The sequence below is a fragment of the Rhagoletis pomonella genome, unplaced genomic scaffold (assembly GCF_013731165.1).
Source record: "Rhagoletis pomonella isolate Grant_MI unplaced genomic scaffold, Rhpom_1.0 Rhpom_scaffold_00003, whole genome shotgun sequence".
Classification (NCBI taxonomy): Eukaryota; Metazoa; Arthropoda; class Insecta; order Diptera; family Tephritidae; genus Rhagoletis; species Rhagoletis pomonella.
Window position 1 is genome coordinate 83,810,915 of NW_023458557.1, and position 16,658 is coordinate 83,827,572.

At 34.7% G+C, this 16,658-nt stretch overlaps 1 protein-coding gene across 5 annotated transcripts in view; it reads right to left on the reverse strand.

The window, feature by feature from the left end:
* LOC118735698 (cytohesin-1) overlaps positions 1 to 16,658 on the reverse strand; it is a 146,529-nt gene that overhangs the window by 68,858 nt on the left and 61,013 nt on the right. For 3 of the 5 annotated variants that reach the window (XM_036465617.1, XM_036465616.1, XM_036465614.1), the window contains exon 2: positions 6,551 to 8,161. The exons of 1 other annotated variant lie outside the window; for it this stretch is intronic. In XM_036465617.1, coding sequence (XP_036321510.1) covers positions 6,551 to 7,777 — 1,227 coding nt within the window. In that variant the 5' untranslated portion in view covers positions 7,778 to 8,161. Of the gene's footprint in view, positions 1 to 6,550; positions 8,162 to 16,658 lie in introns of those variants that run through there. One more of the 5 variants, XM_036465615.1, reaches the window with a different exon arrangement.

Sequence of the window (16,658 nt, forward strand, 5' to 3'; positions counted from 1 at the left end):
TTTATTTCTTTTAATATATTTTTTTAGATTTTTGTACATTTTTATGTTTTTTTAGAAGAGGTTTTAGTTTTTTATTAGTTTTTTCTTGTATACTTTATTTTTATTATATTTTTTTAGATTTTTCGTTGTTGTTTTATTGTTTTTTCCCCATTTTTGTTATTATGTATCTTTTTTAATTTAATTAAAAATTTTTTAAAGTAGATATATATTTTTAACTTTTGTTATTTCTTATTGCATTTACTTTTTTGTAGGATTTGTTAGATGTATGTATAACTATAAAAAATATTAATTTTCTACAAACAATTATAAAAAAATAAGTAAATCACAAACCGTGCTTATGAGTAAAGGGAACCATTAAGAAACATGTGCTCTTTGGTCTTCAAATAACTTTGAAAATTTCCAAGCCTTGAAGAGGCAAACGATTAGCGTACCTATGTATATGAACATAGTTGAAAAATATAAAAAAATTTAAGACTACCCTCGTACTGGTTATTTATTTTGTGGTTTTCATTACATATCTCATTTGCGTAGGATTTCACAAACGTGCGTATCAAAGAGCGACTACAGCAGCATTCTAAATTAGTTCATTTCCATGAGGAAATTGAATCTTACACTTTCTACAAAAAATGTAGCGCGCCAAAAATACAGTATTTACGCATAAGAAAATAAAAAAACAAAAAGTGTGAAACAAACAATTTCTTATTTATGTAACTATGTATATGCACATACAAAACGCGAATTGCGTATAGTAAAAATATGATAAGCAAGCGTCGAAGAAATATTAAAACAATTCCAACATACAACAAATAAAGACAGATAATACGAACGGCTACTAAGTACACTGATAACATTGATGTGACACTTGAATAGGTCAGACGCTGTCACTTTAACGCGGTAATTTACCAATTTGCGAGTAGCTGAGACATTTCGTTCATATTTTTGCATAATTTTTTGTTATTTTTTATAACAATTTGAGCATTTATTTCACACAAATTTACAATTTCACCTCGTTCATAACCTCAACATAATGACAGTTGAAGGTATCGATGAATGCAGCGATGACAAAGCAATGCACACAATTCAGCGTTAAAGTATATGTATACGAGTATATACATACATACATATGTACAATGAATTTGTATGAGAAAATTCACAACAATGTACATATATGTATATTTTTATCACTATGAGTGTGCTAAAATTAATGGAATGACAGCACCGCGTCATATCAAGACAAAATGCAACTATGTGCGCATTTCCTCTCGCTTCTTATTTGCATTTTATTTGTTGAGAGTGTTTCTTATTGCACAAACAAATAAGTATGTATGTATGTATACATATATAATCAGATGTAAACGTTTAATTAATTTTTCCGCTCAGCTGTAATTGTACGATTTGAAGTATATTATCATAATCGCCTTCATTGCATCCATAATTATTCATAGCCAATTTCGCATGATAATTTAATTATTGCAGCATCTGAGTACACTCAAGTACTGATTGCGTCTACAAGGTGCTGCTATGTTGGGTCCATTGACTTCCAGATGCTGTAAGATTGCGCAATGTACAGTGGAGGTAAGGAAATTGATGAACAATTTCAGAATTTGAGAAAATTTTAATAATTGTAAAAAGATGAGAGTGGCGGCCTCTGGAGCAGAGGTGCAAGTAAATTTTCTGCGGATGGGTCGAAGTCCGGCTGTCGATCGAATTGGAGGAAGTGTGTTCTGTAAGGAACTCTCCGTAAATTTTATATTTAGGTTGACGGATTCTCGCAGCTTACGTCAGGCAAATATGACCGCTTCCTTATACATTCAACCAACTGGAAGAGTAAATATCTACTCGGACAGCCAGTTGGCAAACAGGGCTCAAGGTTGAACCATGGTACGATTGAAACCGCTCGGGAAATGTCTGACCTCTCTTCCGCCGATCGCCTCGGTTTACTCTAAAATCAAGGTAAATTTAAGTCTCAGAGCATAGTGCCATTGTGGAAAACTGCATGGCTGATGAATTGGATATTCTCATCTCTTCCTTAATCGAGAGTATAGGCAACCTGTATATTGATTCTGCAGAAATAGGCTTATAGTCAAATCAATGAATGCAGAGCGAAAAACCCCTGAGATGCCAAGTTGCAAAGATTTACTGGCCGATAGACGGCCGCAGACGGCCTAAGGAGCTTTTTACCTCACACAGTTGTCCCTAACAGGGCTTTTTCGATTAGGAACATCTTCGAACTGAGGGGTTTAGATAGAAGTCTAACATCAATGGAAGTTGTATGTCATTGGACCTAAGTAACCCTTCCTGATTAGAGTGCGTCTTTGTATACAAACTCGATTACTTGACACATACCTCCAATATTAGAGCGAGTATCCCTAAACGTTGAGTATTGAACTTTTACCAGAATTGTAAACTGGAAATTGAAATTGAAATTGATTTAACACCGAGTTTCCAGATATTAAAAGGAGACCTCTCTCGTTTGATCTTTAGCGTTGGAGAAAAAATATGTAGGTTTTAGCTAAGTTTACTTGATGTGTACCTATATTCGCTCAAGTTGGAAATGATATGTAGGCCATTCAAATAAGGTGGACTTATTTTAATGATAATTTACTGTATGTGTTCACGCTTGAAGCTGTGATGATCTCACCATATTTATCGTAAAAAGGTGACGACTAATGTATTTATATTGTACTTCGATGACAAAGGAATTCTAAATATGCTTCAAAAAAAAAAAACTACATACGAGTTGAGTTGGGGGAATACAACGAGAATAAAAATACCTACAAACATATAAACATGCAAATTATGTGAGAAAAACCCCGCAATATAATAATATTTATAAATAAGCGATTTGTATTGTTCAAGGAATTTAAGAGAAAATATATCAATTTAAGTGGTTAACTTTTGAAAGCCGTCTACTGCGAATTTCGTAGTGAAGTGATTTCAGTTTTAAAAGTAAACAAAAACAAAAATATATATTTAAATAATTAAAAAGTGAATTCCAAATTAAAAATGTTAGAATGTAAAGCAAAAACTGAAATAAAACGTAAAATTTAACAAAAGCAAATTAATTTGCAGAGCAAAAATTATTTTCCGTAGCAAAATTTAAATTGTTTGTAAAAATTATTTTACTTTTAAAATGTAAAAATTTTAGTCAAATGGACCTCGGATTCGGATACGGCGGGTCCAAAAAAAGTCGGTAGGTGTGTCTGGTTAAAAGAACATACTCCTTTTTTGTGTTCCGATGAAATTTAAGATTGCGAATAAATAACCCAAAAACATGAAAAAAAAATAAATTTTCAACAAAAATTTTAATAAAGGCTTACTCGGAATTGGTATTTTTTTATTTTTTTATAAAAATAATGTTTTTTGACTATAAAAATACAAATTAAACTTTGCAAAAAATCACAAGTCTCCAATTGTGTTAACATACATATGTATGCATGTTTTACCAAAATTTAATACAAAGAATATATTTTTTTGCAGAACAAAATTTATTTTCATCAAAACATTTCAATTTTTTTTTTAAATTAGATGAATTTCGGAACTTAAAATGTACATATTTCAGTGTCAAAAAAATTTAATCGCTTTTTATATAAAAAACATTTTGAAAAAATAAAAATAAATCGATAATTGCAAAAAATAACACAGATTTAAGCAAATTTCGTATTTTTGGTTCAAAAAAAGTTAAATTTTCAAAACAAATTTATTATTATTAATTAATTTCATTTCTTTACTTAAATATGATTAGCTTTGCAAAAACCAAACAAAATATATAAAAATTTACGAATGTTACATATTTAACAAAATTCAATAAAAATTAAATACTTATATTTGCGCAATGACAATAATTTTCAGTAAAAAATATATATATATATTTTTCACAAAACGTACTTTACTTTTGGTATATAAATATTAATTTCAATGAAAACAATTTTTATTTTTAATAAGAAAAAACAGTTTACATGTAAACTGTTAATTAAGCATTGCAAAAAATATGACAGATTTAAGACAATTTCGTCTTGATTGTTTTCAACTAAAAAATTTTATTTTCCAAGCATAAATTATTTTTACTAAAAAGTTTTTTTTTCGCTCAATATTTAGTTGTTTTTCTTCGAAAAAAATATTTGTTGTAAATGTTTTCTTTTTTTAATGTAAGCTAAACAAATTAAAAGTTTTTACATTTTTCTCAACATACTGAAACATTTAAATTTTTGAGTTGAGTTTTTCAATTAAAAATAATTATTTTTTTATTTATGTTCGATTATATTTCTTTTGACAAAAATTAATTTATAGCATTTTTTATCACAAATTTATTTTTATACCACTTGTGCACAAGGGTATATTAATTTTGTTCACATAACGGTTGTTTGTAACAGCCAAAACGGATCGAGATAGATATAGACAAATGTATACATAAATGCACAGAATGAATAGAGAAATCGATTAAGCCATGTCTGTCTGTCCGTCTGTCCGTCCGTCCGTGTACACGATAACTCGAGCAAAAATTGTGATATCTCAACGAAATTTGGTATGTAAGTTTCCGTTAATCCAAGGTAGGTTGGTATTGAAAATGGGCGAAATCAACCTGTAACCACGCCCACTTCCCATATAACGGTAATTTCCAGAAATACGAAAACTGCCATATTTTAGTAACTACTGAAGTATATTCACTCAAAATTGATATTTACAACAATTTTTAGACGAAAAATAAGAATATTAAAAATTTTTGGAAAATGGGCGTAGCCACGCCCACTTATGGTTACATGTGTATATCTTGGTAACCGCTGCACCAATTTCTTCCAAACTTGGCACAGTTGTTGGCCTTGGTGCAGCATACTAAATGGCCAAAAATTTAAAAAATCGGACAATAACCACGCCCACATCCCATATAAGGGTAATTTAGAGAAATACAAAATCTTCGATAAATCAGTAAATATTAAAGCTAATTTATTCAAAATTTATGCTTGCAACAATTCTTTACCAAGAAATACGTTTATGGTAAAATTTTGGAAAATGGGCGTGGCAGCGCCCACTTATGATCACATATATGTATATCGGTAACCGTTCTACCAATTTGTACCAAACTCGGTTTTTTTTATTGTGCTTGCCACATAAAAGCAAAACGTTGAAAATTATTGAAATCGGACTAAAATTACGGCCGCTTTTCATATAACGGTAAATTTCAGAAATGCTTGAAACTGCAATATTTCGAAATTTAAGGACGCTAATTTACTCAAAATTTATACACCCCGGCTTACCATCTAGCGGTAGGTTTCGGAAAGGTGAAAAAACATATATTTAATACTTGCGCCGGGTATTTAATGTTCGGCTCCACCCGAACTTAGGCTTTCTTACTTGTTTAATATAATTTTATTTTTTTCAACAAAAATTTATTTTTTTTACCAAAAATTTATGATTTACAAAAATTATTTTTTTTTTACAAAAATTTATATTTTTTACAAAAATTTATTTTTATTAACATACATTAATTTTTTTACCAAAAGTTTTCTAACCAAAATTTATTTTTATAACAAAAATCTATATTTTTTAACATATTATTTTTTAGCAAGAATTATTTTTTTTTTAAGAAGGAACTGATATTTTCCAAAAAAAATTTAACTTAAGGAAAAAGTACGTAATAATTGAATGAATTTTTTATATTTATATAATTATGAGTTATATTTTATATAATTATGAGTACATACATATATAGATATGTATTTGCCAAATAATGTAATTTTAGCGGAAGTAAAAAACTGAAAGAAAAGTTTTCTTTGATTTGGTGCCTCTCATTGAAAAAAGACAAAAAGCCATTTAATTCTGTATTTTAGCGCTTTCACTTCAGCATAATATTTAAATATTTAATAAAGTGTTGATGATCTATTATTCAACTACGGCCGGTTGGTTTCCTTCTTTTCAACTTTTGGCACAATTAATTATTTTTTCTCTGCGTTTGGTAAGCATTGGCTCCTTCTCATACCCAAAATAACACATTTGAATCACTACCTGTGCTTTCCGCGCTATCATCATTTCATCATTTCTGCGTTTGAGCACCGCCTGCTCAGCACAGCTGATCGCTGATAGTTAATTAAAAGTTATTGAACCAACGCGTTCGCGCTTAGCTTATTAAAGATGTACAGAAGTGGCGCTCTTCGCTATTCAGCGCTATACAATCAAAAACTCACACTGAGCTGCACAACGCAGCGGCCTAGAGACGACGACACGTACAAACGTAACCAACGTAACGTGAAACCTGTTGTCGACAGTTTTTGTTAGAATATACGAAAAAAAAAACTGGTAATTGATCAAAGTTTCACGCTAAGCCGCATTAGCGAACACCTCTCAACCGGTTTGTCAGCGTTAAGAATAGTAATAAAATACGAAAAACATAAATTTTCATAGCAAAACAATTATAAACTATTTTAATATCCCCTTCTACGAAACGGTTAGCGCAACTAATTCCTTTCACACCTCTCCTCACGCTTCCGCACTCATACACCACCTACCTCTTAACTCTTAACAGATTCTCTACATTCTAGCTAAACTTGCCTACCTTGTTATTATTGCGTAGTATCACAGCATTTTGGGCCGCATTGTTACGGTTTCGCACCAAGACATTCCGGCAGTCATCACAGAGATAATTGTTGTTGTCATAACCGTTGTCACCGTCACCATTGCCACTTAGATTCAATTGTAGACCTTTCACAATGGCTTTTGTTGCATTGCAACTTAGTTTATTTTCCTTGTTGTTGTATGCCGTGCGCTCCGTTTCACTTTGTGACGTTGAACTATCATCAATAAAACGCAAATCACCACCACCAACATCAGCGAGCGGACTAATGCCAAGACGCGGGCAACATGGCATACTATTCACGCTATCACTCTCGCCGCCACCCACACTCGCTGACTCTTCATCCTCATTCAGTACATTGTCCAGACTATTGGAGCGTTGCTTTGTACGCTCGCGTTGCGGTCGACGCGCCACCACCTCACCGCGTTCGTTCAACACCAGCTCAACTGGACGCGTAATCACCATAGTGTGCTGCGTTGTGGTGGTCACCGAGCGTTTGAACTCTGAACGTTTCGTTAGCAGCAGCGTATTCGGCTCATCGCTAGGCAGGCGCGTCACCTGCACATTTCGGCTCACTTCCTTCTCCACAGTGCGTTGACTGTTTAGCGTAATGGGCGTCGTCGTCGACGTCGTTGAGGTCGTTGAGTGCGAGATGCCCTCATAGATGGGGTTGTCTGTTAGCGCGGGTATGGTGTAAGTCGCTACGCTGGTATAGGGCGTGCGGGTAGGTGAAAGCGGTGATTTTTGTATTGGTGGTGTCGCTGTCTCCATTGGCGTCGTCACTTTTGCTGGCGTTGTGTCGGCGCGCTTCCGCATTTGCGGCGTTGCAGGGCGTGATGGCACGGCATATTTGCTACTACAGCAGCAACGCGAGCACAGCTGCGAAACACGTTTCCCGCTAACCAGTCCGCGTTTATCGTCGCTGGTGCCATCTTCATCATCCTGCAGATTATCGATAGATGCTGCAGCGCTGGGCAGGTAGCACTGCCCCTTCTTATTAGTGCCGCCAACGCCTCCCAGCCCCGGCAGCTCCGCTGGCGACACATAGAAGGTGCTCTTGCCACTGAGGTCGATGCAACTGCGCTGGAAATGCTTGCCACCGTCTTGCAATACACCGGCCTTCTTGTTCTTTGGCTGTCGGCGTAGCGACGAGAACCAGTTTGAGATGCTTGGCCGCTTCTGGTGTTGGTAATGCTGCAGGGAAGCCATGTCGGTGCAAAAGACTGTTGATTGCTAACCAGTTGAATGCTTGTGGTTGAGAAGTTGTGTGTTCGAGTGCGAGTGCGAGTTATAATTTTCTCGTTAATTTGTTGCACTTCTTTTCCTGTCTCGAGTTGTTGATTTTTTTTTCCGCGTGCGTTCTGTTTTATTTCGTTTATCCAGTTCTTGCACTACAAATGAATTAACTTCCTTTGGTATTCTTTGATTATTTTTTTTTTGTTGTAAATTTTTACGACTTCTGCTTAATCACTTGTTGCCACTTGTTGCTAGCTGGCACATACGCACACCTTGTAGCTTTTTAAGAAAAAAAAAACCAGTTCCTGTTGCTCATTACACGTCGAAATTATTATGGCTTCTGCTGCTGGATACCAACTGTAGTGAAAAAAATAATTACATTTGATATTTTAGGCATGCAAGCGTTCAACTTCAATAAAATGCCACTGTATGTTGGTTCATCGTTATCGGAGTATTCGCGCAAAGTTGTTGAAGACCGAAGGAGGAATGCAGCTTAAGAGTGAAGAGATAATGATAGTAAGGCACTTCGCGACTATTCGCCGAATAGTTATTTAATCGCGGTTGAAGAGAGTGAATATATATTTTATTTTTACTTTTTTAATTTGTCTTTTCATGCCATAGATATTGCAATTAGGGTTGCTTTGCCATTTTTTCACTTTTTTCATGGACATCACATCTGCTAGCTTACTCTATTTAATTTCACTTCTATTTATTTTACTTCACCTCATCTCGCTTTATTATTTTAGCATTTCCTGTCTTTTTATTTATTTTACTCCATTTTCTTTGCCACACTGTTCACTTCAATTCGTTCTATTCCAATTTAGGTATTTAATTTCACTCGCTCGTATAATTTATTTACAATTCTCAACTTTCTAATGTATCCATTAAAGAAAAAACAAATAATTCACCTTTACTAATGCCGAATTTCCTCTAGGCATTGAAATGACGAAAATTGCAATTTTCTTAATGTAATTGCACACGTATTTTTAATGCCCAATTATGCCATTAAAATTTGTGTAATTTAATACATAGTGGAAATCTGGCATAAGTACCGCCTCGTGTGTGCAATCATCGTCATTCAACCACCACACACCGCAGACGAAAAGCTTCAGCTGCCAAGAGAGACTCGACGCAATTACAAACTGGATACTGTAGCAGGTAAAACTCCTACATATTAAAGCTCAACGACGTAACGTAGACGTAGGTTGACGCAGACACGATCTACCTTATGGGATTCGCGTGTTAACGAAAGCTCGCCACCGCATGGCATGGTTGATATGCTGCTACGTACGTCAACCTACGTTTACGCTACGTCGTTGAATAACTGCGCTTGTACCCAGGCACGGCCCGTCTTATGACGGCACCCCCAGGGCAGCAGCCATCTCTTCGCTTGCCCCATTAACTCACGTCGTCTATTACCCTTTTACCTATGGTACGACCCCGTAGAAACAGCACGTATCGTGGACCACGCGTTATTTGACAACGATTGCTAGAACTTGACAGTACTTGGCAGCCCCAGATAGTTCTACTACAACAACAAAATTTAGCGTTAAAGGCCTTTTGAAGCATAGACTCGATACATTTTTTATATACTTCCTGGAACATATTTAACCCACAAGAAGGAATGAAATTAATAAGCTGTCTTTGCCCACCCAAGCGCTGAAACTTTCAATCGGGACGGGAGCAGTACACGAACTCCTCCTCTACGCGCTTTGGTCTCGTCGTCCTCTCCTACGTCCGAGCGTGGGCACAAATGCGGCTAATGTTGGCGAATTTAGCTTCGATGCGGATTGAAGCAATTCGTTTACTGAAGGGGGGTAAACCTGGAGTCAGAGTGCCGCAGTCTAAGCCCAATCACAAATCCTGCAGCGAACTTGTGTGCAGTCTCATGACAGCACAGCAATAATAAACGTCGTAAAAGAATTGTATTTCCTACGTATAGTTTTTAGATTTTGACTTTTATAAAAAAAAAAGACATTAGGAGAATTCGCTCTTATGTGTATTCGTTGTATGTTGTGTAATCGTAACTGCATGAGCGCGTGATTTGTTGTTGCTAACGGTACATCAAATGCACATGCAACAACAACCACACGCTCGTCCAGTTACACTTACCCAGGATAAAGCGAATACACAGAAGTGCGAATACCACTATTGCATCCTCCAGCAGTAGTACCAGTCATCATACGATAATCCCATCGAACTTGCTACCTCTCTTCCATAAGTCAAACATGTCCTGGGGAAAGCGCTTCTCTTGTTCTTCCATATAGGATCCGAGACTATCTTAAGATTTTAAAGCTCTCCAGCATGTCGCTTACAATTTCGGTGTAGTTACTTGACTTACAATTTCGCAGAACATTTTTAGTAACTTCAACAAACGAAGTCCATGCCGGACGTTCCAGATTGTTCATTGAATTTCAGAAATCCGAATACTTTATTAATGTTCTTAATTGAGCGTCATCGAAAAGTTTCGCTTTTATATTTTCTGTGCTTAGAGCAGGAAATTTTTTCATTATATAACAAAGATATTGTCCATTATTGTCTAGAGGCTTAACAAATTGGCCCAGTTTTATATTTATATAAATAGAGTGGGCGATCTCTTGAAACAAAAAGGGGATTTACGATATTCTTCCAGACTCATTTCCCGAACAAGTTATTGCACATCTAAACAAAAAGCAAGAAAACAAAACTTCTGTACATTCTTTAGATAGTTCTCGACATCTTATGCATCCATTTAATTCCTCTCGAATGAAAGGTTTAGACTTTATAGACACTATACCTTCTAAATCACTCTTATTGCTCAAATAAAATGTGTTATACGTACTTCTTTTGAATGCGTTAAGGGTACTCTGGGCGATTCTAAATCTGTATAAATCATTTTTTTAACGTTTGGTTAGGTTAGGAGGGCGTGTGTGTTTTTCGCCCTCTTTTAGTGAGTGTCAGGAGTAGACACGTACCTATATCGAAAGAGTATCTTTAAGTGATTATTTTATTGAACCAATTACTATCCCTGATGAAGCCGAGGAGATCCAACAGTTCCACCTCTGCTAGTTCACCCAGCCTGTTGGAAAAGCGTGAACGCAAGTAATTGAGTCGCTTCGTCTGTAGACCGGGACATCGACACAATTAGTGGTAGATTTTCGGAACCTTCTAACTATGCATTCATCACAAATGTAACAAAATACATATAGCTCATTGAGACAATTTCTTTGCGATGAAAACATGTGATTAAAATCAATTTATATATAAAAACGTACCGATAAGACTTAAGAACGCGCCCACAAATGTTTTGGTTACAACCAATATACAAAACTGGCATTAAATTCAAAAGCACAAGTAGGAAGAAAAGTAAAAAAAAAAAGTATTTTTAGTTAGTACTGTCAATGCACACCTTATAACTAGGGTTCGAACGATACTATCGATATTGAGTAAGCATCGATACTGAGGGTATAAAAATGAGTACTTTAATACTCGATAACTTATTTGGTGATTTTACTCGATACTTTGCAAAGTACTCGTAGTATTGAAAACTTTTTTAAAAACATACTTTTTAAATTTTTTCTTTGCTTATAAGGATTACTATCATTCAATTTTGTCCATCACTTAAAATAAACTGAAATTTCGTGTAGTCTGTTGCATAACATAAACGAAATAAGTTAAAGTTTAATGGCCTTATTCATAAAAAATAAAGTAGGTAGAGCTCAATAAAATGACATTTTCTTACATTTTTCAGTTTATAAACCTTTTTTCATGAATAAGGCCATAAAACTTTCCGCCAAGTTCACGAAAATGCAGAATTTTTTTAAACCTTTTGGGTATGCAGTTTTGTAACCTATTCAACTTTACGTGTAGCCTACTTCCATTGACTTTTAATTCAATCTTGCCATTATTATACTAAAATTGAATAGGCTACAAAAATGCATACCCAAAAAGTTTACAAAAAATCTTAATAATATTTGAAATTCGTGAAAGTATATATATATATGTATGTATGTATGTATGTACATTTAACGTTAAAATTACTTCTTATGTGAAAGTAAGTTCTGCAATGAAATAAAAATCAAATATTTTAAAATTGTATTGTTTTAATTTCAAGACATAACTAGATATACGATTAAAGAATAAAATAATTTTAGTATCCCAAAAAACGTATTTTAATGAGGTCGATACTGAGTAGTATCGATACTTTTCCCCTGATACTTTTAGAGTATCGATACCATAAGCTCGATGACAGAATGAGTACTCAGTATCGATACCAAAGGCTGAAATTTCGAACCCTACTTATAACAAACCACTAACGATATCTCGGCACCATACATAAGAATCATTTCTTAAGCTTGATGAGAACTACAAATGAGAGCGAAAGAAACTGACAAAATAGAACCAGCACAAACTAAAGCGAGGGGTTATTAAGCGATTCAAAAGCTGTTTTCCAACACGTTTTCAAAATCTCATAAGCACTTTTTCTAAACAAAAACCGGAAATTAAAACTTAAACAACTTCTGAAAGCAATTTTTTTCACAGTACAATTCAATAGATGTTCAACAATTTTCGAAGTCGCCAGCAAACTAAACAATTTATTTACAGAAGCTGCTGGAACAACACTTGACAGCAAATAACCCATTTGCAATGCTTCACAATCAGCCAAGAAATAAACTAAATATTTCATTAGACAACCAAAGCGTTCAATAGTAAATATGTACACATGTATGTATGTATGTGGCAGCAGGAAGGTTTTACACTGTAATGACTTTTTGGCAAAATAATTAAGCTGAGACGCTGCCGCCACAGCCACAAACGACCTGAAGGAGCAACAAACAACGACAAAATCTTCTCAAATAAGGAGGCAACCTTTGAAAAACATATTAAGAACAGAAAGACTTTGGCTTCTTTGCAATACATGCATGTACACATGTGTACACAGAAGACCGTCTACGCCAAAAAAGACATTGCAATAAAGTCTGAAAGTTATAACCTTAATTTACGTAACTTTTACAAGAAACAATGGCGTAAAAGTAATAGAGTAGCGGCGGAAGAGGTGCAAAGTAAACACTCTATGAAATATATTACATAGCGTAAAGGAGAGCTAGAAAAGGATGTGAGACGCATAAATTACAAAACACTAAATGGTATGCTCAATTTAAAATATACGAAGCGGAAATAGTGAACTGTTTTTAATGGTATTGACTCCTCAATGTAAGAAAACGACAACAAGGCTTTTCGTAGAACATTTATGCAACCAAAAGAAACTTACACTACATAAATGGACGAATCAACACATTTGTGCATACATACATTCATATGCTCAAAGCAATACTATTTTAAAAGGAAAGTCGCAAGGACTTTGCTTTGTGTTTGTAAAATAAGGAGCAATCACATTTTATGATCCCTACTGAAAGATGTGAATGCTGCTCGGTTGCTAATCAGCACTACACCGCTGGCATTAGACAGTTTTGTTTCTTTTTGTTTGGCAATTCACACGATTAACTATTGAATAGTATTTGCTTGCTTGCTTGTGACCGGCATACACAACTAGAAACATATACTATGCATACACAATAGGGTGGGGCAAAAATACATGGCGGGGAAAAAAGTTTAAAATGTTAAGCTCTCATCAACTAGGATTTTTCTAAATGTAAAAAAAAAATTGCCGTATTTATTTGGTAAAAAAAAAATTTTAATTTAGAACTGCCTGAAAGCCCATGAAGTTTTCCATGTATTTTATATGGCGAAAAAAGCACTTTTCGTAGAAATCGCAAAGCATTTTTCAAAGTCAATTTTTTCGATCGGCAAACTTTTTTTCCCCTTTAGGATAGTTCCAATAAAAATACTCTCTAAATATATTTTTTATTTCAAAATTTAAATAATAACAGAGTTATAACTTTTTTCGGTACAGAACAATCCTAGGGGATGAGAGCATTAAAATTCCGACTTTACTTTTTCATATGAATTTTTGGACCACCCTAATACACAAGCTACACCACAATGCTTACTACTTTACTACTGTGGTTGCTTTATTACTACTATTATCATTATCATTCGAATATTCCAAAAACGGCGCTATAAAGTAGACAATAACACTCGAAATGGTAATGGCGTCAGACGACGAGTTCACTCAAAAGGCTGAGTTTATGAATAGCGTAGCACTTTTTTGACTAGTATCGTAAAACGAGTAGTATCTTCACATACGTGCATACATGCACTTTACGGATAGTTGCAACCACAGGTAGCGCCCGATAAACGCTTACACAAAACAATACTCAATCAATTCAAATCAAAACACACCCTACAGCGGCGTTGTACGCGTAGATATGTGGGAAAGATAAGTGATAGACAAACAGGTAGCTGTTTGGTGTATGTCGAGAGCGAAAAAAAAACTTTTCAACGGAAAACAAAGGTCATTGGAAGAGAATGAACTCGATCAAACAATAAGACAAATAAGCCAAGTGGCACAGTGCTTAGAGATTGACGAAAAAGAGGAAGAACAAATAAATGGTAGCGATCTTTTAGTAATTTATTCAACTTATTAAATAATTTGAATGTAATTTTTTAAACACGTGGCAACTCTTTTCAAACATTCTAAATGTTCAAACTAAATTTTTATATTTCAAATAATTTGCGTTTAAATTAATTAAATTCGAGTTTTTAAGCAAAAGTAGTTTCAAGCTAAAACCTTAAATATCCTTCGTCTGACATTGTGATGCGTATTTTAATTAACTGATGGATTTAGCTGAATTTTATTTTATGAACATGTGGCAACCCTCTATATATGTAGTTCAGAAATAACGACTCTTAATACCCATTTTGATTGACACCAATATTTTAGTAATGCATTTAACTTATTAAATAGTTTGAATTGAACTTTTTAAACGGGTGGCAACCCTCTTTAAGTACCTCAAAAATATTTTAAGTGTTAAAACTAAAAGATTTTTAACACTCGTTTGTTTGACATATTTAATATTTAATTGTGTATAAGTAAACTAAATTCTACTTTTGAAAAAAGTGGCAACCCGCTTTAAGATATTTACTAACTACTACCTTCTTACACTCTTTTCGTCTGGCGCCCATATGGTGATACATATTTCTATTAACTTAAGCCCATACTTCGAATTTAGTGTTAATTTTTTTTAACAGCTGGCAACCCTGCTACTGTTAAGTTAAGTAACAATACTTTTTAAACCCATTTCGATTGATACCCAATTTGTAAAAAAGTCGTTAAACTTTTTAGATAATTTTAACTTAATTTTTGCAAAAGGTGGCAACTCTTTAAATTTCTGGACAACCTTCTTAATCTCCTTGAACATTCGAAAATCAAACACTCGCTCATTTTATACGAATTTTGTATGGCTTTATCACATTGTATATCGTTTAGAATTAAAAATAAATGAAGCCAACGAAATGGTTGTGAAAGCAAGCCATAGACTTCTTAAGAAGATACAATGAAATAATGTTGCACGTAACCGCATAGAATCAATCACTTTATCGATCTCTACTTTTTTTCAACAAACGCAAAGAAGCACGCGTATGTACGAATAACACAAGCCGATTAGCGGATTCTCATACGCACCACAAGGAAGCCACACCAAATATCAATGATTTGTAGATGCATTTAAATGACAAGCAAAATAAACCCACAATTAACTCTTTGCAAAGGTAGATGAGAAAAAGAAAACAGTCGATGCTCCATATAAGCGGCCACATTGAGGTAAAACCACCAACGGCGGCACACCAACGGAGGCACACCACCGTCGCAGCACAATACAACAGTGAAGCAATGAACCGAGAATCCGATTAGACGCCGACACAAGGCGGCACGAGTGCACCGCGGCAGACGTTGGCGATATGTAGAGAGAGATCATGAAGAGGCATTTTCCAGTGCTTAGAATGTACAAGAATAGAACAAAGAAAAGTACTGAAGAAAACCAAAACACAAAAAGTAATTCAACTGTAATCCAATTAAACGCTCAAACCGTGTTATAAACGACGCAGACGACCAAGTCGGTGAGGAGCGTATGAGTATGAGTAACTATAATGGCGTGCATTTTTTTTGGTTTTTTTGTGGCAAATGGTACTTAAGTGGGAACTTATGAAAATGTGCAATAATCTGCTTAAGCGGTTTGTAAATTGAGCTGAGCTTTCACTTTTCGCCATTGCCAACTGAGATGAGGGAGTGCTGTAGAAAATTGCTCAAAATACTCGAATGCATTAGCGTCATTCTAGCGCTAATTGTTTTAAATCGACACGATGTGCCAAATGACAAATGGACAACATGGGCAGCTTAGCTGGCACACGTAGCGTACGCTTATTCTACGGCTAATGCAGCGTTTCAAAAAAGTATCTACTCGCGTAATTTTTTTGGTATTTTTTGCATTTTTTCCAACTATTATTTTGTACAATACGCGCACGAAAAATACCTAGATTAATTACACATTGGCATGCGAAACGCGCCTTCCAACACACCAAGTGATCACCAAACGATCACAATTTATGCGCACTTCAATGAGTGTAATCACGTTGAACGTCAACTATAATAACTGGAAAGTGATTTTGAATAGGAATGTATGTAGTTGAATGAATCGATGAATAAGCAACGGTTGACTTCGCGACTGTACATAAAAAATAAAAACAGAAACAATAAAAACAATTACAAGTATATGTAGTTTAGGAATTAAAGCATACGAGGGTAGGACGAAAAGACTAACTTCATATTCGCCTCTTATCTTCACCTTCATATTCATCTTGCCTTTGGTCTCAGTCTGTATCTTTGTCTATATTATTATATTTGCCTTAATCGTTGCCTTGACTATGTGTCTCTATCTCTATCTCTATCTCTATCTCTATCTCTATCTCTATCTCT